General features: G+C 46.6%; 2 protein-coding genes across 4 annotated transcripts in view; one reads left to right on the forward strand and one right to left on the reverse strand.

Annotated features, from left to right (window-relative positions):
• PDCD10 (programmed cell death 10) overlaps positions 1-17,167 on the reverse strand; it is a 67,628-nt gene extending 50,461 nt beyond the window's left edge. Inside the window, exons 1-2 of the mRNA XM_063916195.1 lie at positions 16,979-17,167; positions 196-398 (exon numbers count right to left, since the gene is read on the reverse strand). Of these exons, the coding sequence (XP_063772265.1) occupies positions 196-291 (96 nt within the window). The 5' untranslated portion in view covers positions 292-398; positions 16,979-17,167. The remainder of the gene's footprint in view (positions 1-195; positions 399-16,978) is intronic.
• Positions 17,168-17,357: 190 nt separating this feature from the next.
• The window catches only part of SERPINI1 (serpin family I member 1), a 164,984-nt gene continuing 158,163 nt past the window's right edge, over positions 17,358-24,178 (forward strand). For 2 of the 3 annotated variants that reach the window (XM_063916193.1, XM_063916194.1), the window contains exon 1: positions 17,358-17,511. The gene's annotated coding sequence lies outside the window, so the exon portion shown is untranslated. The remainder of the gene's footprint in view (positions 17,512-24,178) is intronic. The other variant, XM_063916192.1, reaches the window with a different exon arrangement.

The raw sequence follows: 24,178 nt of genomic DNA on the forward strand, positions 1-24,178 counted from the left end.
CAATAGTAGGGGGATCCTAGAAGGATTCCAGTAACACCTCATTGATTCAACTCACTGCAGTGGCCTATCCACTCACTAGACCTTAGTCCAAACATTAACTCCCCCTTTTTCTTTTACAAAGTATTGTAGCATGAAGTCCCAAAATGTAGCAACCTTCTGATATGTTAACAGCGGCTTTGTGAAATCAACACCAACCTCATTAAAAACTGGATACATAACCGCATACAGGGGCATGGAAACCATAGAAGTGGTCTCTGCTTCATTCTTCATCTCTTCCATTGTCATCCTCATTCAAAGAGACCAGGCTGTTAGAATATGGTGCTATGGAAGCAGATAACTTCATTCAGTGTGCTCGATCTAGTCGTTCTTACTTGTGCAAGAAATGGTTCAATGCCACCCTGAAGAAAAAGGGGAAAAAAAAAAAAAGGAATGAATGATTAAAAGGATTAGCAGAGATGGCACCAATGATCAATATAATTCTCTCCCCTTATGCAAGCCAACTCGAGTGGTTCCCTAGTAGGCAGAGCTCAGCAGAGTAGTGCTTGTTTGCCCGCTACCTACATGCTCTGGAATCATGGGTCAGCTGATGAAACAGGTAAGGAACAAAGTAGTTACAAAGTCAGAGCAGTTAGACAGAGGGGTTCCAGGCTTTTGTATTGTGTGACCAGATAAGGGAGATTTCTAAATTACTGCTGTTCAATTTTCATAAATAAATCTAGCATTAAATACTTGCCCTCTGATCAGCTGATTGACATAGCCGCTTGTTCAGATGCTGCACCACAGCAGCTGTTCTACAACGTGATCCAAAATCTGGTTAACTATGCAACTACATAATATTCTGCAGGGGGAAGCCTTGGGTCCACTGGTATCCACCCCATAATTGCAGAGCGTAGGCACTGCTGAGAAGAGCTGGCAGTGAACCAAAATGAATACTGTACTGCAGTGCTCATACGCCTTGCGAGGCCAAGCTCATATAGGTCACTTTTCTGGAAAAGTTGTACCCCATCAGCCTGCTTCTAACTCTTGGTTAAAATGGTTACATATGGTCATATCTTCAATAATCCGACAGTGACCATTTCCCCCAAAATGCACTAAAGGACAGTACTGACGGGAGAGATGGGTGCTGAGCGATCTTAACACAGACCGCTCAGCACACAACTCCCCCCCCCACCCCGCCCAGCACAGCGCAATGTGCTGAGCGAGGGGGGACGACAAGGGAGGGCCGCTCACTTCACACAGCACTGAAGTGAGCGACCCGCTAGATTGAGCCTGCATGCAGGCTCAATCTAGCAGGGGCGCACACACACACACACACACGCACACACACACACAACAGATCCGTGCTTAAAATCTAAGCAATCTAGTCAGATTGCTTAGATTTTAAACACGGATCTCTACGTGTGTACCCCCTTAACAGTATTAACTTTACAGTGAAACCAACATTTTGGCCTTGTACATTCTCCTGATTTTTAAGTGTTTACTGCACGGTCTCAAACACTGTTAAACACACTTACAGCGATAGTAAGACAAGCACGCAACTTGTCCTGTACATGCAAACTTTCAGATGAGCATTTGCTTTATGGCAATTTCTACATTGTCTACTATGCTCCAAAGTGTTAACACTCGTTAAAATACAATACAGGTATACGGGAATGCTTATTTACAGCAAGTACATATTACACAATGCGGCAGGGAAGCGCTGAGACAATCAATGAATGCTCTTACAATGTTGTCTCAAAGAGAGGACAAAGGTCAGGGTTTAATCAGCTCTTCCCGTAGGCACTCTTAACATTGTCTGCTCTTGATGACCAAGTGATCTGTCCAAAATTGCTAAACATATGTAAAATTGGTCTGGGTACTGAACACTGCTCTTAACACATTCATATATTTGAATATTAAAAAACAAACAAAAACACTTTTCATAGACTGTCTAAAAGATGCTACATATATAACTAACGTGTCAAACATAAATTAGAGAAAACAAATAATTTTTAGTGCTGTAGCTTTACACCAATTTTTCATGACCCAAAGGCTTATTATTCTATCTGTGGCCAAATCACTGCCCACCGTGAGCCAAAATGACCAACACAGCAAACGAATGAAAGGCAGAACAGACAGGGCTGGCATTTCCATTCATCTAATGTCTACTCTGGAACACTGAATTTTCCAGCATCATCAGTAGCAGGGAGATTGCTGCCCACACTCTGGAAACCATTTTTGCCCAGAAAGAATAGCCCGTCTCTGGCGCAGATCTCGAGAAATATTCTAGGTGGGAGATGTAGAAATATCACCCCTCTCCCAGATTTTCTGCCAAGAATACTCTTCTGTCAATTCGCAATACGACATGTAGACAGTACAAGCACAAGTTGTATTGGCTAAAAGGCTGGACTACCCCCTGCTATATTCTGTCCCAGTACTGTATAAAAGGACAGAGCTCAAAAGTTTGTTTCATATAAAATTTCCAAGAACATCTGTTTGCTGCAATAGTCCTTATACCTTCAACGAAGAATTTACTTTAAAAAAAAAACAACATTTTATTGCACTAGTATACATCTTTTTGCGTTAAGACACTGCATATCCTTGTATCCTGTGACTAAGTTAAGCGACAAAGGTTTAACCATGCTCCAGCTTTCCTGAGGTTAATCCCATTGCATCTAAGCTCCGTTTTCTTCCAGCTACCAGCAGCACTGGCCCATAGAAAGCAGACCGTGGCTAATTTGCCTTCACCAACCTGTGCGATCACACACATACACACGGAAGTACAGTAAATTGTCCAAAGTGCAGGAGCAGGGGCCTGGTGGTGGCAGCAGCTAGTTACAATCTTACAAAACACCCTCTTTTTCAGACAAGATGCCCTATTAACTCCAGCATTAAGTTGTAGAACGTGTCAGCATTTCATGGTCACAAAACAATGCTGTATTATGCAACCTTCACTTAAATGGTTCTGGCTAGTAAACTGGAAGGAGGGATTTGTGGCATAATAGGGCTTTAAACATGTACCATAGTTTTCCTTCCTTAAACAGTTCTCCATACGAGGTGTGTTCAGGCTGTAGCTGTCACCACACCTACCGCAATGCTCACCCTATGGAGGGGTGTCACTGGTACTTTAAGAACTTCATTTGGGACAGATTAGTGCTCATATATGTGGACGATTTTAGTTAGACGTGCACATACAAAAAAAAAAAAGCACACTGTACCTGCAATACCGGTTGTAATATATGCCCCAGAAGAGGGAACGGATTCTTCTTGTTTGTTAATTATAGTATCAGTTCTATATCTAATCTTAATATTATTTTTCCCTTAATTTAAATAGAGACTCCCCCGCCTGCACAAACACCAATCACCATACAAGTCCACCTCCCAAAGCACATCACAAAACATGTGCAAACTAGGGTGGCCAATCCCAGGCCATTTTTTCAATCCCAGGAATCAAGATTGAAAAATAATATAAAAGTTAATCAAACCCAGGATTCCCGGGATAGGCTGCTTTTCAATGGGACCCACCCCCCTTGCCCTCACTAGCCCAGATAACTCACTGCAATTTGGATGGATGGGAGGGCGAGACACTTCCTTAACATCAGGCAGACGGAAAGTGCAGGGTAAAGAGGTCTGGTGGGTGGCAGCGCAGCGTGACCTCCGACTTCATGTCATGGTGCGCAGAGCGCCCAGCCAGAGCCAACAGGAGGTGAGCAGGGGGAGCCGGGCAGCGTCTGAGCCTCTTGAGTATGCTCAACGCTGCCTGGCATATAAAAATCTAAAAATGACTGGCCAATCCCGAAATCCCCGGGATTGGAAGCTCCAATCCCGGGATTGAATCCCAGCCAATTTTAGGCCGGGATCCCGCTGATCCCGGGATTGGCCACCCTAGTGCAAACACAAGCAGCACCCACATAATAGTGACAAAACAGAAGTCACATATTTCACCACTACTGCAACATTCCAGACAGAAAGGTTAGAATTTTTTTTTTTTTAATAAATGACAAGATTGTCACAGTAGACTGATGGATTAAAAGTCTGTGTACACTATGTGCCACCCCAAGGGAATGCAATAAAGCAAATCTCTATATCGATGGCTGCCTTTGTAAGGTTTTCTTGTTTCTGTAAAATGACCAATCTCAGTCTCCCTGTCTGGGGACTGCTTCACAGTCAGAGCCTCCTATAGAGCAAAATAACGATAAAACCTTTACATTCACAAGCAAAAAGGATTTATAAGAACTCAGAACCTTAGTGATGCCAAGCATCCTACAATTTATCATGACAGTGCAATCACAAAGTTCCTGTGGCGTCTGGTGTATCATTCTTTTCTTTCTTGTCAGATCAAAGCAGTATGGTCAGTTCCTACTAATGTCAATCTCACATGCAAGGGAAACTTCCTGGGCAGAATTACATACTTCTATACAAGAGGATAGTGTTAATGCATATAGAGGCGTCCTTGGTGCCATACAAAACTGTCATTACTCCAGATCAATCGCCTGCGTCATAGTATGCATGACACTGATCATCTACCAGTCACGGAGAAGAGAATAAAAAATAAAAATTAAAAAAATGTAAGGAAAAAAAGGGGTGGCAGCCAATAAATAAGATTCTAAACCTACCGGTAAATCTTTTTCTCCTAGTCCGTAGAGGATGCTGGGGACTCCGTAAGGACCATGGGGAATAGACAGGCTCCGCAGGAGACATAGGCACCAAAAAAGAACTTTAGGTATGGGTGTGCACTGGCTCCTCCCTCTATGTCCCTCCTCCAGAACTCAGTTAGAGAAACTGTGCCCAGAGGAGACGTACAGTACGAGGAAAGGATTTTGGAAATCCAAGGGCAAGATTCATACCAGCCACACCATTCACACCGTATAACATGGAAAATACGAACCAGTCAACAGTATGAAACAAAAACCAGTATCAGTCCGAGACTGATCCAAACTGAAACAGAACCCTTATGTAAGCAACAATTCTATACAAGTCTTGCAGGATGTTGTCCGCACTGGGACGGGCGCCCAGCATCCTCTACGGACTAGGAGAAAAAGGATTTACCAGTAGGTTTAAAATCTTATTTTCTCTTACGTCCTAGAGGATGCTCGGGACTCCGTAAGGATCATGGGGACTATACCAAAGCCCCAAAACGGGCGGGAGAGTGCGGATGACTCTGCAGCACCGAATGAGCAAACAGGAGGTCCTCCTCAGCCAGGGTATCAAACTTGTAGAATTTTGCAAAAGTGTTTGAACCCGACCAAGTCGCCGCTCGGCAAAGCTGTAATGCCGAGACACCTCGGGCAGCCGCCCAAGAAGAGCCCAACTTCCTAGTGGAATGGGCCTTTACCGAATTTGGTAACGGCAATCCAGCCGTAGAACGAGCCTGCTGAATCGTGTTACAGATCCAGCGAGCAATAGTCTGCTTAGAAGCAGGGGCGCCAACCTTGTTGGCTGCATACAGGATAAACAGGGCCTCTGTTTTCCTAACCCGAGCCATTCTGGCCACATAAATTTTCAATGCCCTGGCCACATCCAGGGACCCGGAATCCTCCACGTCCCTAGTAGCCACAGGCACCACAATATGTTAGTTCATATGAAAAGAAGAAACCACCTTAGGCAAAAATTGAGGACGAGTCCGCAACTCCGCTCTATCCACATGGAAAATCAGATAAGGGCTTTTGTGAGACAAAGCCGCCAACTCGGACACTCGCCGCGCCGAAGCCAAGGCCAATAACATGACCACTTTCCAAGCGAGATACTTCAATTCAACGGTTTGAAGAGGTTCAAACCAGTGAGACTTAATAAACCGTAACACCACGTTAAGGTCCCATGGTGCCACCGGAGGCACAAAAGGAGGCTGGATATGCAGCACCACTTTCACAAAAGTCTGGACTTCTGGAAGAGAAGCCAATTCCTTTTGAAAGAAAATGGATAGAGCCGAAATCTGAACCTTAATGGAGCCTAATTTTAGGCCCAAATTCACTCCAGTTTGCAGGAACTGGATAAAACGGCCCAGATGGAATTCTTCCGGAGGAGCAGTCCTGGCTTCGCACCAAGACACATATTTCTTCCAGATACGGTGATAATGTTTCACGGTCACCTCCTTCCTAGCCTTTATCAGAGTAGGAATGACCTTATCCGGAATGCCCTTCTCTGCTAGGATCCTGCGTTCAACCGCCATGCCGTCAAACGCAGTCGCGGTAAGTTCTGGAACAGACAGGGCCCTTGTTGTAACAGGTCTTCCCTGAGAGGAAGAGGCCACGGATCTTCTGTGAGCATTTCCTGCAGATCCGTACACCAGGCCCTTCGAGGCCAATCTGGAACAATGAGAATTGTCTGAACCCCTCTTCGTCTTATGATTCTCAGTATCTTTGAGATGAGAGGAAGAGGGGGGAACACATAGACCGACTGAAACACCCACGGTGTCACCAGTGCGTCCACTGCAACCACCTGAGGGTCCCTTGACCTGGCGCAATATCTCAGAAGTTTCTTGTTGAGGCGTGAAGCCATCATGTCTATTTGAGGCAGTCCCCACTGACTTGCAATCTCTGCAAAGACTTCTTGATGAAGTCCCCACTCTCCTGGATGCATATCGTGTCTGCTTAGGAAGTCTGCTTCCCAGTTGTCCACTCCCGGAATGAAGACTGCTGTCAGAGCGCTTACATGACTCTCCGCCCATCGAAGAATCTTTGAGGCTTCTGCCATTGCCACTCTGCTCCTTGTGCCGCCTTGGCGGTTTACATGAGCCACTGCTGTGATGTGGTCTGCCTGAATCATAACAGGTAGACCTCGAAGTAAGGTCTCCGCTTGACGAAGGCCGTTGTATATGGCCCTTAATTCCAGCACATTGATGTGCAGACAAGCTTCCTGGCTTGACCACAGACCCTGGAAGTTTCTTCTCTGCGTGACTGCTCCCGAACCTCGGAGGCTCGCGTCCGTGGTTACCAGAACCCAGTCCTGAATGCCGAACCTGCGACCCTCTAGAAGGTGAGCACTCTGCAGCCATCACAGGAGAGATACCCTGGCCCTGGGGGACAGGCGGATCATCTGATGAATCTGTAGATGTGACCCGGACCACTTGTCCAGAAGGTCCCCCTGAAAAGTCCTTGCATGGAACCTGCCGAAAGGAATGGCCTCGTAAGACGCCACCATTTTTCCCAGAACTAGAGTGCAGTGATGTACCGACACCCTGTCTGGCTTCAACAGGTCCCTGACCAAGCTCTGAAGTTCCTGGGCCTTTTCCATCGGGAGAAAAACCCTCTTTTGTTCCGTGTCCAGAATCATGCCTAAGAAAGGCAATCGGGTCGTTGGAACTAACTGACTTCGGTAGATTGAGAATCCAACCGTGCTGTTGCAACACCCTCAGGGAGAGTGAAACGCTGTCCAGCAACTGTTCTCTCCATCTCGCTTTTATCAGGAGATCGTCCAAGTATGGGATAATTGTGACACCCTGCTTGCGCAGGAGCACCATCATTTCTGCCATTAATTTGGTAAAAATCCTCTTTCCGTGGAAAGCCCAAACGGCAACGTCTGAAACTGGTAATGACAATCCTGCACAACAAATCTCAGGAACGCCTGATGAGGTTGATATATGGGGACATGAAGGTATGCATCCTTTATGTCTAGGGACACCATATAATCTCCCCCTTCCAGGCTTGCGATGATTGCTCTGAGCGATTCCATCTTGAATTTGAACCTCTAAGTATAGGTTTAAGGATTTTAAATTCAGAATGGGTCTGACCGAACCGTCCGGTTTCGGGACCACAAATAGGATTGAGTAATAGCCCATCCCCTGTTGAAGCAGGGGAACTTTGACCACCACTTGTTGAAGGCACAACTTTTGAATCGCTGCCAAAACTACCTCCCTCTCTGGGGAAGAAGCTGGCAGTGCAGATTTGAAAAACCGGCGAGGAGGCACCTCTTCGAATTCCAGCTTGTACCCCTGGGAAACAATGCCTATTGCCCAGGGATCCACCCGAGAGTGAGCCCAGATTTGGCTGAAAAGTCGAAGATGTGCCCCCACTGGAGCGGACTTCCTCAGCGAAGCCCCAGCGTCATGCGGTGGATTTAGTAGAAGCCGGGGAGGACTTCTGTTCCTGGGAATTGGCTGTAGCTGGCAGCTTTTTCCCCTTGCCCTTACCTCTGGCAAGAAAGGAAGATCCCCGAGCTCTCTTGGATTTATGCGACCGAAAGGACTGCATCTGATAATGTGGCGCTTTCTTAGGCTGTGAGGAAACATAAGGTAAAAAAGTTGATTTACCCGCAGTAGCCGTGGAAACTAGGTCCGCGAGACCTTCCCCAAACAATTCCTCACCCTTGTAAGGCAAAACCTCCATATGCCGTTTCGAGTCGGCATCACCCGTCCACTGTCGGGTCTACAGTGCTCGCCTAACAGAAATCGCCATAGCGTTCGCTCTGGAACCCAGTATGCCCACATCCCTCTGAGCCTCTCTCATATAAATGACCGCATCTTTAATATGGCCCAGGTCAATAAAATAGTTTCCTTATCCATCATATCAATATCAGCAGATAAGGTATCGGTCCACGCTATTACAGCGCTACAAACCCAAGCAGACGCTATTGCCGGCCTGAGTAATGTACCAGTATGTGTGTAAATTGACTTCAAGGTAGTCTCCTGCTTGCGATCAGCAGGATCCCTGAGGGTTGCGGTATCCTGAGACGGTAACGCCACCTTTTTGGAAAGGCGCGTCAGTGCTTTGTCCACCCTTGGGGAGGATTCCCACCGTAACCTGTCCTTGATCGGGAAAGGATACGCCATAAGAATCCTTTTGGGAATCTGCAGTTTCTTGTCTGGAGTTTCCCAAGCACTTTCAAATAACTCATTTAATTCATAAGAAGGGGGAAAAGTAACCTCAGGCTTCTTTTCTTTAAACATGTGGACCCTTGGATTAGGTACAGCAGGGTCATCTGTAATATGCAGCACATCCTTTATAGCAATAATCATATAATGAATACTCTTTGCCAATTTTGGCTGCAACCTCGCATCATCATAGTCGACACTGGATTCAGAATCCGTGTCGGTATCAGTGTCTACTACTGGAGAAAGTGGACCCAGAAGGCCCCTGTGACATAGGGAAAGGCAGTGCATGACCCCCTGTACATTTCCCTGGACTCTGCTTTGTCCAAACGTTTGTGCAATAAATTTACATTTGCATTTAAAACATTCCACATATCCAACCAGTCATGTGTCGGCGTTGCCGACGGAGACACCACACTCATGCGCTCCACCTCATCCCTAGGAGAGCCTTCCGCTTCAGACATGCTGACACGCACGTACCGACACTGCACACACTCAGGGAAATCTCTAATCTGGAGATAGATCCCCCACAAGGCCCTTTGGAGAGACAGAGAGAGAGTATGCCAGCACACACCCCGCACCAATAACCCTGGAAAAAATTACCCAGATATAGCGCTCTTTATATTATATATGTACTGCGCCAAATATGTGTGTCCCCCTTCTTTAAAACCCTCTGTCCCCGGTGATCAGCAGGGGAGAGTCCGGGGAGCCAGCTTCTCAGCGTGTGCTGTGGAGAAAATGGCGCTGGTGAGTGCTGAGGGACAAGCACCGCCCCCTCAGTGGCGGGCTTCGGTCCCGCTCTTTCAAACAAACTGGCGGGGATTCTCTTAAATAACACAAAATATAGTGTATACATATATAGCCAGTCCTAGAGGTATAACATTGCTGCCCATGGCACCCCCCCTGCGCCCTGCACCCAACAGTGTGCGCTGTGTGTGGGAGCAATGGCGCGCAGCGTTACCGCTGCGCGTTACCTCGGTGAAGCTCTGAAGTCTTCTGCCGCCTCTGAAGTCTTCTGTCTTCCTATACTCACCCGGCTTCTATCTTCCGGCTCTGCGAGGAGGACGGCGGCGCGGCTCCGGGACGAACCGCAAGGGGAGACCGGCGTTCTGACTCCCTCTGGAGCTAATGGTGTCCAGTAGCCAAGGAAGCAGAGCCTAGCAGTTAAGTAGGTCTGCTTCTCTCTCCTCAGTCCCACGATGCAGGGAGCCTGTTGCCAGCAGGTCTCCCTGAAAATAAAAAACCTAACAAAATACTTTTCTTCAGGAAACTCAGGAGAGCTCCCTGTAATGCACCCAGTCTCCTCTGGGCACAGTATCAAACTGAGGTCTGGAGAAGGGGCATAGAGGGAGGAGCCAGTGCACACCCATACCTAAAGTTCTTTTTTGGTGCCCATGTCTCCTGCGGAGCCCGTCTATTCCCCATGGTCCTTACGGAGTCCCCAGCATCCTCTAGGACATAAGAGAAATTACATTTTCAAAGAGGATCTATATGAATAATCCCATTTAACCCAAATCTTAAGGGCCCCATACACTAGAACGATAATGCCCGATTTCATCCAATTTCGGGCAGATATAGCGGGTGACATCGGGCATTTTGGATGTTTCCGATCTGATGCGCGTTCCCGTGAGGGTCAGAACGGCTCCCCTAGATCGTTAGTGCTGCACTCGTGATAGGTCAGTTCCCGCAGGCATGGCTGGGATCGCATAAGATATATTGCATGCAAAATGTACCAAATCGTATGGAACCACTCCCGGGAGAGTTCAAGGGAAATCGCCTCAGACATATCATTGTAGTGTATGGGGCCCTTTACTCCGTGCAGACCTTATACAGGTTGCCTTGTACAGGACAAGCTGACCATGGAAGCCTGCAGCACCTCTTTTGCTATGGGCATGAACTGCATCATCAGCAGAGCTGACCCTTAACAGAATTTCATTAGGGGTTTTGATAACAGGGAGGAGTAGGAGGTGGAGATTCCCAGGGAGGTTAGGATCATGCAGCTCTACTTTATACCATGCTACAGTTAGTACAGACTGACTTGTCTGCCTATATTGCAATGGAACAGCTTCAAATATCTGTACAGGCCAAGTTGGAGAACATAGCTAAGCCTATTGTAAAGGTTGTTGATGGTCAAAAAGTCGACAGGGGCAAAGTGTCTACATATGGTCGACACGTTTTTTTTTCTACTTTTGCTGCATTTACTATCCATGTCACAAACTATTACCTTTAGTAACCTTGTTGCGATCGAAGTGGAGTGAGCCACTGAGCCCGAAGCGTGGCAAGCAAAGCAAACCCACGAGGGGACACATTTCATCAAATTGACTATCCATGTCACTAACTACCACCATTAGTAACCTTGTGGCGAACAAAGAGAGTTTACGAGGGGACGCATTTCAACAAATTGGTGGGAAAAAGGCTTAAAAACACCCCTAAAAAAAAAAAAAAAAATTGTGTCACCCTAATGACTGTCTATCTTTTTTATGTCCATCTCCTGTATCACACCCAGGCATATATGGAGCATCTATTGATCCCCCCCCCGCCTAAAAAAAAAAAAAAAAGAAGAAGAGAAGAAACCCGACAAAAGTGCTGCCTCGCGGCCGGCGCGAGGCTGATTCTGTCGGGAATCAGCATCGCCGCGGGTAGCTAAGTCGGAGATTGCCCGTTCTCCTGACAAAACTACCTGTTAAGTCGGCGAGAACGGGACATCGCCGACTTAACTGGAGCTGAATTGAATAGCGTCGGGAGCTAATTCCCGGCGCTATTCTTAAGTTGCCGAATAGAATCGACCCCATTGAGGCGCACATAGTATTTATCTAGCTTGTCACATTGGGGCTGATCAGAGCTATGGACAATTAGCACATGGCTAGCAACCAGACATACCGCACACACGAACGTACCACTTGTGTCCAGGTTACCCATTTTATTTCCAGCGCATTCAATATTCTACATCACTCGTTACATGCTATGTGCACCTGGCCCATTCTATCCACCTATATTACAGCTTCCTCCCACATATTTATGTATTTATGTATGTTAAATCAGCATGTGTTTTCAATTGCGCATACACTCCCTTACTGTACTTAGAGAGCCTGCTCATTCTGGACACAATCACGCATTAAGTGGCAAAAAATTAGGCAAATTTGCATTGACGCATGTGTACAGAGCAATTTCACACAATATTCTTTACACCATCTAGCATACCATCAATTACACAGCATCAGACACACTTTACTTTGCTTACTAATTTAATAATAATAATAATAATAATAATTCTTTCACATGTACCCTTCCCGGGAGACTGCCTGCAAGGCCAAGATGACACTGTTCCAGAGGTTCTCAAATGCAGGCTTCAAGGCACCCCAACGGTCCGAGGTTTAGGTATATCCAGGCTCAGCACAGATTGTTAAATCAAATTGACTGAGGTATTAATTAAGTCACTGTGGCTGAAAAACCTGGACCGTTGGGGTGCCTTAAAGAATGTGTTTGAGAACCTCTGCACTATTCTATAAAAAAAAAAAAAAAAAAAAAAAAACACAACCATACAAGCATCACTGCACCCCTGTCCCACCATTTCATTAGGTGGGTGGGATGGCTGTCTACTCCTCAGGAAGTCTGAGGTGACCTCACAATTCAGGAGGTCTCAAATGTCCTGAGAGAATAAAGTACAGCCTACATGTTTTACTAACAATTAGTGTCCGATTAAAGGCCACTTCCAATATTGTTTATTTATTTATTTTATATCTTTTTTGAATGTGCTATATACCGTACACCAATCAGCCATGACATTACAACCATCTGCCTAATATTGTGAGATTCCCCATGTGCTACCAACACAGCTTTAACCCATCTAGTCATGGGGGTCAATCCTATTAGGTGCCAGTTGCAATTCTCTGCAAATTCGCATTTTTCAATCCAATTAAAAACTTGCATTGAACCAGGCAGAGTAAACTCAATTTTTTTCCAATCACATGAGATGGTTAATATGCCGAGACACCGCAGAACCCCTTGGATATCCCCCGACCCAGCCATCATGTCTAATTTGAGAATTGGAAGTTTCAAATTAGCTTAGTTCTAATAATTACATGTCATGAAAAATGGAATAAACTACCCCAAAATCAACTTTAATTGCTTTAAGCAACCCACATTTAATATCTATTAAAAATGGAGCATCTCTTAAAAATTGTTTATATTTTTTTGCTACCTCAAAATGGCCCAAAAGCATCTTTTTTGCTTTAAAAAAAAAAAAAAAAAAAAAAAAAAAAAAGAAGTACAAATTTGACACCTTGAAAAAAAAAATAATTAAATGTAAAAAATTCCTTCTATATGACTGCTAACAAAATTGTCACTTTTGTGGGACCCAGGTAGGTCACCCCACTTTATGCACTCTCTCATATTGCATATGGCTAACAATTCGCAAACCACCGCTGCAAGTACTGCAAATAGGCATTTATAATTGGATCGGAGAATTGTTGGGACCGCACATTCGTGAGAATGTGTGCAAGTTTCATGAAACAACTCGCAACACTACTGGATTCAAATGGACTCAAGACCTCTATAGGCCTCACCGGAGTGATGTGTACCCAGCTGATAGGTCGGCCCGCCGGCTTGACATAACAGAACCTGGGAACACACTGAACAACGTAAATGATGGACGGAATGATCGCTGTTCTGTCCTTCATTAGCATACATTCGATATCATTAGGTTTAATGTGCAGCAGGATCAGATGACATAACTCAATGTGTACCCAACTTAAGTCCTGTAAGTTGTGAGGTGGTGCCACCACGGCTTGTACTTCATTGGAGTGAGATCGTTGGAATCTGGAGCCCAATTCAACACTTTGAACTCTTTACCAGGTTCCTCAAACAGTTCCTGAATATTCGCCGTGTGGGAGGGACCATTATCCTGCAGAAAGAAGCCACTGCCATCAGGGAATACAGCTGCCTCAAAGGGGTGTATTTGGTTTACAACACTGTTTAGGTGGTACGTGTCAAATATCCACATGAATGCAGGACCCAATCTTTCCCAGAAGAATGCCCAGAGCATCACACGGCCTCTGCTGGCTTGCTTTCCTCCTGCAGTGGCATCCTGGTGTCATCTCTTCCCCAGGATGCCATGTAAAAGAAAATATGGCTCTTCAGATCAGACCACATTCTTCCATTGCTCCATGGTGCAGATTGGATGCTCACATGCCCATTGTAGCTGCTTTCAGTGGTAGACAGGCATCAGCATGGAAACAGATTGATCTGCGACTACACAGCATGCTGGGATGCGCTGTGTCTATCACAGCTAGCATTACCTTTTTCTGCAATTTGTGCTACAGTAGCTCTTCTGTATGATAGGACCAGACAGGCTAGCCTTCACTCCCCATGCACATATGACCCATGACCCTGTCTTCAGTTCATGTGTGGTTTTTCCTTGGTACACTTTTGGTAGGTACTAACCACTGCATACCAGTAATATCCCACAAAACCTGTTGTTTTGGAGATGCTCTGACCCAGTCACAGAATTTGATGGCAAGTAAGAACTACTTGGCCCATCTAGACTGCCCTTTTTTTTGTTTATTTTTTTATATCTATTGGTAACCTCAACTGTATTTGACCCTTAGTTCTTTGTAAGGATAAGCTTATGACCATCCCAAGCAGGTTTAAATTGCTCTGTCTTAGCCTCTACCACCTTTGCTGGGAGCCTATTCCAGCTATCCACTACTCTTTCTGTGAAGTCATTTTTCCACAAGTTTCCTTTCAACCTAATTCCCTCCAGTTTCAGTGCATGTCCTTGTGTTCTAATGCTTGGTTTCCTTTGAAAAATGTCTCCCCCTTTAACTTGTTAAAAAACTTAATATATTTTAACGTTTATACCATGTCCCCCCTTTTCATTCTCTGCTCCAGAGACATATTCAGATCTTTCCATGTAAGTTCTGCATTGCAGGCCATGCACAATTTTTGTTGCCCTTCTTTGTAGTCTCTAAAGTATTTATATATTTATGGAGATACAGCCTCCAGAACTGAACACCGTATTTAGATGAGGCCGAACCAATGACCTCCAACAAAGAATCTGACTAGCCTTTCTCATTGCTTTGTTACATTGCTTACCTGCCTTTAAGTCACCTGAAATAGTGACTAGTTACCAATAATACTATATTTAGCCTTTGTGTTTTTGAGACCCAAGAGCATGATTTTGCATTTTGACCTTGCACAGCTTCAAACGGGCACTGAAAACCAACCTGTTCATCAAAGAATACCCTTCCACATATCCTAGTCTCAAGGCCATTTTCCTGACCCGCAGTCTTAAGCAAGGCAGAGATGGCCAGCGCATACTTCCTGCCACCAGGCCGCCTTCCGCTTGCTCACACATCTATCACCCCACCAGATTGTTAGCTCCTTGAAGAAGGGCCTTCTTCCCACAACCCTCTTCTCTCTCACTTCAATTACAGCTCCCTCCTACTCAGCAACTGTTTATACCCACATCTCCTCTCTCATTACAGTTTCTCTCTTCCAATGGCTGCCTGCCCCTAGTAGAACGCAGATTACTCCTTTGCTTCCTTTCATCTCAGCTGATTTGTGTACGGAGAACTGTGGTGCTAGCCGTTACCTGTGCTCAGTTTTAGTTTTTCAGTTACTGTAAGGTTAAGTTCTGTGTACCCTGTATTGTTCCAATGTGTGTCATATGTACAGTGCTGCTAGACACTTGTGTGCCTTATACATAAAATGTAGTAATAACAACACCCACTGGCGGCTCTGCAAGCCCCAGTGGCTGCGTATAAAGATGCAGATGAGTAAACTATCAAACTACAGAGTAGCCCCACAGTCGCACAGCATGTCTGCAGTAATTGAGATGCCAGAGCAACAGAAGCTGCATGTGGAATTGCAGTCCCAGGCTGAGACACACCTGCATTTTACTGCCACTCCCCATAACCGCCCCAAATGTTAAGTCACTTTGCAAATCCTCTCTGAGACCTCAGAAACAGGACTACGGCAGCACATGTGTAATGCGACTTACACATGTGCAATTGGCCGATACCACTCAACTGCGTAGACCTCTCTGAATCAGGCCCATCGCCAATACAGCTCTGCAAGAAGTACATACACTGAGGGCAAGAGCACCAAGGCCACTGCCTAAAAAAAAAATGGGTAATAGTTTGTGAAGCATTTCCTAATAGTTAACAAATAAAGCAACAGATGCGTTGTTCTTGCTTGGACAGAAGATCATCTTGCCTAGAAAACAAACATGATAAAGAAACTTCAGCCCTAGTACTCTTGCATCAGATACATTCATCACACATGGCTGAAGTATGGTGACAAGTTGACATGTTATAGTCCCATACACACTTGTTAATTATTACTTCAAGGTCCCAGTGAGGAATGAATACATGTCAAGGATTCCTGAAGTTAAGGAGTGTCAATTCAGACTTGCACAAATCTTAATAAGACAATCCCAATTTGAAAACAGGTTTCACTGGTGCGTCGAGCAAATTCTTTTTTTTTTTCCAGCCTTCCCATTTAGAAAGATCATTAGATCACATTGGGGAGTGGACAGCAACAGTCCAATATCTGCACATCTCATAAGGACAAGGCACACTGGCCAGAAGACCTTAATGCTAGGTCACAGACTAAGGTGCAGGACAAGCTAGCTGGGAGAGCAAGGCTCCCTTATTACTAACATCAGGGGAGCTAAGGTGGTAGTCACCATGGAATGGAGCCCCTACTGTAGGTCACCTCTCAGGGGGCCACACATTGATACTGGGCCCCACAATACATAGGATATTCCTCCAGTGATGTGGTGCACAGGTGTGTAAATTGCAGATTATTACCCCAACACTAGGTGGGGGGCTTATAATCACCAGACGTACAATATAGTGTGAATAATCACTTTGGGGCTCTTCTATGAGGTATGGCTGGGGAGGTGAATCCCTCACAGACTGCCCGGCACCATCAGCCCCCCGGTGTATATGTGAAGCGTAACACGGGTGGCAGAGGGCAATCACAACAGGTAACTGTATATGAGAGTGGGGCTGGGAGCCGCAGGCACCGGGAGCCTGGCTGGTGGCAGGGGAGACGCTGCTAGTCAGGGGCCGGGGAAGAGGTTTTACCTCCACCCAGTGACACATCCAGGCCCGGCCGGGAATGCCAGCACACAGAGCACAGCGCACAAGCCCTCTATCCCCGGCCAATACTGCACAGAGAGGCGGCTACCTGTGATCCGGCGAGGAGGGGTCCCCCGGCTTCGCGATCCTACCACCGCACCGACCTGGGTTCCCTGCTGCCGGAAGTCCGCTCTAGAAAGTGTCCACCGTCCTGGAGAAGAAATAAGGCGTTGCCCGGAATCAGTCCGACGAGTTTACCTTTCGACTGGGCGTGATCGCCACAAACAGAGGCGAGATAGTGCCGGGCCTGCCGGGAAGTGTAGTTTTCCGGAGGAGTCAGGGCACTGCTCTCTAGTTGCCGAAAAACTACATTTCCCGACACCCTCTGCGGAGTGAGGCATCGCATAACAAACACGCCGCTTGTCAAATAGCGGGCGGAAGTGTGCGAGCAGGAGGGGCGGTATCAGCCAATCGAAGAAGCGGCACTGGGCGGGCGCTGGGTGATTGGTAGCTGGCTGGCAGCGTGCTTGCTCGCTGGCTGTAGGTCTGCAGAGAGGCAGCAGCGCTGAGCAGCATAATATTATAGGCAGAGGCTGCAGTCAGCTGGAGGAGGCGCAGCAGCAGGAGGATCGGAGCAGCGAGGTGTGTGCCTGGCTGTGCGGGCTCAGGGGTAACGCCGATGGACGGGCTGTGCGCAGTGATAGTCGCTGGGTTATGTACTATATCATTGTTTGCCCCGTGCCCGGAGCTACCTGCGTGTTGCTAGGGCGCACCCGCGCGTCCCCTTTGTGGTCTCCATGGTAATGACACCCCCGGGAGATGCAGCGCCCCTTAGTATTTGTACTATTGCGAGTCATGTAATAATGGAGACCTGTGTCTGCCGAATTCACTATCCCTTAAGCCAGACAGAGTAGGTGGGTGGTACGGATGGATACAGGTGATTGGGGAGCATATAAGTAAATGTGTGTTTTTTTTTGTTTTTTTTTTAAATGTGTATAGCATGTATATTTGTGTGTCTGTGGCGTGGTCATAGTATGGACCGTGTTGTGCCTGCGTTGCGTGGGCATGGTATGGACAGTGTTGTGCATGCGTGTTGTGGGTAGTAAAGCTGGGCATGGTATGGACAGTGTCGTGCATGCGTGTTGTGGGTAGTAAAGCTGGGCATGGTATGGACAGTGGTGCGTCTGTGTCGAGTCTGCATGGTATGGACAGTGACACATCTGCGTCGCGTCTGCATGGTATGGACAGTGACACATCTGCGTCACGTGGGCATGGTATGGACAGTGACGCGTCTGCATGGTATGGACAGTGAGGCGTCTGCGTCGCGTGGGCATGGTATGGACAGTGAGGCGTCTGCGTCGCGTGGGCATGGTATGGACAGTGAGGCGTCTGCGTCGCGTGGGCATGGTATGGACAGTGAGGCGTCTGCGTCGCGTGGGCATGGTATGGACAGTGAGGCGTCTGCGTCGCGTGGGCATGGTATGGACAGTGAGGCGTCTGCGTCGCGTGGGCATGGTATGGACAGTGAGGCGTCTGCGTCGCGTGGGCATGGTATGGACAGTGAGGCGTCTGCGTCGCGTGGGCATGGTATGGACAGTGAGGCGTCTGCGTCGCGTGGGCATATATGGACAGTGAGGCGTCTGCGTCGCGTGGGCATGGTATGGACAGTGAGGCGTCTGCGTCGCGTGGGCATGGTATGGACAGTGAGGCGTCTGCGTCGCGTGGGCATGGTATGGACAGTGAGGCGTCTGCGTCGCGTGGGCATGGTATGGACAGTGAGGCGTCTGCGTCGCGTGGGCATGGTATGGACAGTGAGGCGTCTGCGTCGCGTGGGCATGGTATGGACAGTGAGGCGTCTGCGTCGCGTGGGCATGGTATGGACAGTGAGGCGTCTGCGTCGCGTGGGCATGGTATGGACAGTGAGGCGTCTGCGTCGCGTGGGCATGGTATGGACAGTGAGGCGTCTGCGTCGCGTGGGCATGGTATGGACAGTGAGGCGTCTGCGTCGCGTGGGCATGGTATGGACAGCGAGGCGTCTGCGTGGTATGGACAGTGATGCGTCTGCGTCGCGTGGGCATGGTATGGACAGTGATGCGTCTGCGTCGCGTGGGCATGGTATGGACAGTGATGCGTCTGCGTCGCGTGGGCATGGTATGGACAGTGATGCGTCTGCGTCGCGTGGGCATGGTATGGACAGTGATGTGTCTGCGTCGCTATGGCATGGTATTGTCAGTGGGGTGTCTGTGCCGCGTGAGTATAGTATGGATAGTTTCATGTCTTCTCTGTACCACGTTAGTAAGCAAACTGACAAGTTTGTGTTGTTTGAGGATATTTATGTTAACATATGTTGTGTAGGAGTAATATATGTATATTGCTTGCGTTGTATGGCTATAGTAATCATTGGCGTGCATGCCTCGTATGTAGATAGTAGGCATATTAGTGTGTTTGTGCTGTTGGGGGATAGTAGGCATATTGTCGTGTTTGTGCTGTAGGCGGTTAGTAGACATATTGGCGTGTTTGTGCTGTAGGGGGGTAGTAGGCGTATTAGTGTGTTTTCTCCATACTTGGATAGTTAGCATAGTGGCGTGTTTGTGCTGTAGGGGGGTAGTAGGCATATTGGCGTGTTTGTGCTGTAGGTGGGTAGTAGGCATATTGGCGTGTTTGTGCTGTAGGGGGGTAGTAGGCATATTGGCGTGTTTGTGCTGTAGGGGGATAGTAGGCATATTGGCGTGTTTGTGTTGTAGGGGGAATAGTAGAGATATTGGCGTGTTAGTGCTGTAGGGGAGTAGTAGGCATATATGTGTGTGTTGTAGGGGGAATAGTAGACATATTGGCATGTTTGTGTTGTAGGGGGAATAGTAGAGATATTGGCGTGTTTGTGTTGTAGGGGGATAGCAGACATATTAGCGTGTTTGTGTTGTAGGGGGAATAGTAGAGATATTGGCGTGTTTCTGCTGTAGGGGAGTAGTGGGCATATTGGTGTGTTTGTGTTGTAGGGGGGGGGAATAGTAGAGATACTGTATTGGAGTGTTTGTTGTAGGGGGATAGTAGGCATATTGTCTTGTCTGTTTTATGTGTCTAATATCAGGCTATGATAAGTACAGTGTTTTTTAGCGAGGCTTCTGTCACAAAAACAATATTTTATATTCTGTAGTTGGGAAACGTTAACTCATCTGATCTTAGGGTATTGCTATCTTGAGCTGTACAAATACTACATGTATCTGAATTTTTTTCTCTCAAAAGAGTTATTGGTTTTTCTTGAAAAACAAGTATGCAACCTACATAACCACAAAGGAAAATATTGGTGTCTAATTTCTGTCGTTTTACCTGAATGATATTGAAACTGGTTTTAAGCCAATAAGTACATTTATTCTTTTTATTTGGTCATCGATCACTTGTTTAGATGAAAATTCTTTTGTTTTATAAATGTTCTAGAATATGGTAAAGCCGTGGTTCTCAAGGCACCCGAACAGTCCAGGTTTTTAGGATATCCATGCTTAGACACAGGTGACTTAATTAGTGTTTCAGTTAGTTTGATTATACTATCTGTGCACAAGCAGGGATATCCCTTTTAAAAGCTGTATTGTTGGGATGCCTTGAGGACCGCGTTTGGGAACCACTGTCAAGTGTATATTCTTTTGCTTAAATAACATTGTATGCAAACATTAAGTGAAATTGAATCAGAACATACTTAATATGGCAGTCGTTTGCCCTTATACTGGCTACCTTTTGGTTTGTATAATTATGATTGGGATGGGGCCTCGGTATCACAAAACTTTGCACTATTTATTACATTTATCATTATCTCTATATGTTTTTATTAATTTATATACACTTTTTTTTTTTTTTTTTTTTGTCCTCTTACAAAGTGTGTACTTTTCTACTTGGACATTTAGCATAATGCTCCAGGGGGTTACTACCCAAACTTGATCTTCAAGACACATTAACAGTCCAAGGACTTTAGTTACAAAGTGGCAGCTTGCTTTATAAATGAAGCCCTCATGCTAGGTACACACTTTCCCCTTAAACTCCCAGCTGAACCAAGTAGTGCGTACACACTGAACGATATTGCTAAAGTTATCGTTCAGTGACGTCATCCTGCCTTTGTGCTGTATATGCATCGTCAACGGCATAGTCAAAATTGACCTGAGTGTACAGGCAACAGAGAACCTTGTAAAACGACCCATGGAGCGCACATCATTAACGAGATTGTGCGTACACAGTGAGCGATATTACATACGATATCGCTGAAAAGGGTGAAAATGAGTGATATCATTTAAAAAAATATAACATTGTGTGTACCCAGCGTTAGTTTTATGGAAATCCATGCTTTGGGTTCTGATAGGTAAATCAGACGGACTGATATACTAATTAAATCACGTGTGTAAGCATGGATATCCTAGAAACCTAAACTGTTATGGTACCTTGAGGGCCGAGTTGGGAAAACACTGGCATGCTCCAAATGCATTGAATCAATTTAAGGCACCTTTAGGTGGACCTACCATATAGGTATGACTGTTTTTTTTTTTTTTGTTTTTTTTTTTGAAATGGCGTTTTTTCCAAACAGTATTATCACAGAATAAGGCTGGGTACACACTAGTGCGGGCAGCGATTGTACCAATATGCACCCTTTGCATCGGGAGATTGCCAGTACAAACTAGGCAGAAATTAATGAGCGTTGGAACGATCACTGTTCTGTGCCTCAATATTCAGTGCATCGCATGCAAGGTCATGCGATTGGAAATGCAGCACAGCCAATCACATGACCTCGCATGCTACCCGCGGGAGGATTGAATCGCAATGACAAATTGTCCGTACATGCTGCAGGATACAGCCGATTTGTCATTCCGATTCGCCTTTATCAGACAAATTGCTGCAATATTTGCATGCTTGTACCCAGCCTAAAGTTTAAATATTACCTGAAAGGTTATTTAAAACAGTATGCAGGGTGTTGTTGCTAATTAGAGTTAACTGTTTTGCTTTAATGCAGATCATGTAAAGCGGACTTGCAGTCAAGCTTACTATTCACCAGACTTTTAAATTGCCTTGTCATTTTTTTTTTTATAGCTAGAGGCACAACTAACATGACAAAATAAAACTGGCTTCTGACCAGGAATGAATGTTGCAATAGAGGAGGAATTTTACATTTCCTGATCTTTTTGTTTCCAGCTTGCAGTTTCGTTCTGTCGTATCTAATAATGGAATGCGGCTCAGATGCGGCTGAATAATGCAATCTTTCCAAAACAATTCTGCATATGCTGTGGGCAGTCAGACAAATGACAACTTTTTTTCAAACCATTTGTCACCGCTATTTGTAATGTCTCTTTTCCCACCAACATAGCTAATGTTTTTTTTCCTTCACCCATTTACGGGATACTTCTTGAAAATGAGGTGTAGTCGAGGAGCTAGCACTTAATAGGGTAACCTTTTTAGAGATATATATATATATATATACACACACACACACACTGTACAGGTTGAGTATCCCTTATCCAAAATTCTAAATTCCACATTTCTGCGGCGGGGTACACTGTGTTCCATAGGGAGTACATCGGGGTGTAGAGATGGATCTTGATCCAGGGGCACCAACAGGCTAAAGCATTAGACTGCCTCCTCTATAACCCCGCCTCCAGGCACTGTGAGCTCCGTTTTAGAGTTTGTGCCTGCATGAAGCAGGTCACTTAACAGGGGGGCTGCACTAGGCAGCCCTGAAAAAGCTTTTTAGAAGACTTCAAGAGCTGCAGCACTTCATATGTCAGTGTGACATACTGTGCTGCGGTTCCATCACCTCCCCAGCGGCGTCGCATACTCCCACTGGCTCTGTTCCCGGGTACTTGCAGCAGAGACGCTCCAGCTCTAGGCACACGGTCGCAGACGCTCTCCTGGTTCGCGTGGCTGCTACAAGGGAGGAGGTAAGTGGGTCCCACCAGACGGGACCCGCCATTAAATCGCGTTTCGATCGCAGTCTAGGGAGACGGACTGGCATGCTGGCGTGGACACTGTCACCGAGCAGGGACCCCACTGTAGCCACCAGGGCATAGGAGTACAGGTCTCATATACTAATATCCATTTTAATAAGACTCCATAGTACCAGTTGGTGAAGTCCAGCATATGGGAGCCGGCGCTTGACCTGTAGCTTCTCCCCCGGCCCAGGGCGCCATCTACTGCTGGTGTTCCCGCCCTGGAACTACCTCACACTCTCCCTCACTCCCTGACTGAGACGCTGGGCACCATTTTCTAAAATAGATGCGACTGGTCTCTAGGACTGCAGGCCAAGGTCTCCTTTGTAAACCCGCCTGTACATCAACGTCGTGGTTTTACAAACACTTAAGTAGTCTACATGTCAATAGTAAGACAGCGTTTGTTAAGAACAAGTGTACCTGTGACAGAATATATTGTATAAGTATTCTTGTATATACATCTGGTCTCAGACCGCGCATTGTATGTATGTGTGTGTGTGTGTGTGTGTGTGTATATGTATATATATATATTTATATTTCTCTAACGTCCTAAGTGGATGCTGGGTACTCCGTAAGGACCATGGGGAATAGCGGCTCCGCAGGAGACTGGGCACAAAAGTAAAGCTTTAGAACTACCTGGTGTGCACTGGCTCCTCCCCCCATGACCCTCCTCCAAGCCTCAGTTAGATTTCTGTGCCCGAACGAGAAGGGTGCACACTAGGTGGCTCTCCTGAGCTGCTTAGTGAAAAGTTTAGTTTTAGGTTTTTTATTTTCAGTGAGACCTGCTGGCAACAGGCTCACTGCATCGAGGGACTAAGGGGAGAAGAAGCGAACTCACCTGCGTGCAGAGTGGATTGGGCTTCTTAGGCTACTGGACATTAGCTCCAGAGGGACGATCACAGGCCCAGCCATGGATGGGTCCCAGAGCCGCGCCGCCGGCCCCCTTACAGAGCCAGAAGACAGAAGAGGTCCGGAAAATCGGCGGCAGAAGACGTCCTGACTTCAACAAGGTAGCGCACAGCACTGCAGCTGTGCGCCATTGCTCTCAGCACACTTCACACTCCTGTCACTGAGGGTGCAGGGCGCTGGGGGGGGGCGCCCTGAGACGCAATAAAAACACCTTGGATGGCAAAAAATGCATCACATATAGCTCCTGGGCTATATGGATGCATTTAACCCCTGCCAGAATACTTAGAAAAACGGGAGATAGGCTCCGCCCCCTTATCGGCGGCCTTATCTCCTCAGCACACTGGCGCCATTTTCCCTCACAGCTCAGTTGGAGGGAAGCTCCCTGGCTCTCCCCTGCAGTCACTACACTACAGAAAGGATTAAAAAAGAGAGGGGGGGCA

Source organism: Pseudophryne corroboree, chromosome 4 (genome assembly GCF_028390025.1).
Source record: "Pseudophryne corroboree isolate aPseCor3 chromosome 4, aPseCor3.hap2, whole genome shotgun sequence".
NCBI lineage: Eukaryota > Metazoa > Chordata > Amphibia > Anura > Myobatrachidae > Pseudophryne > Pseudophryne corroboree.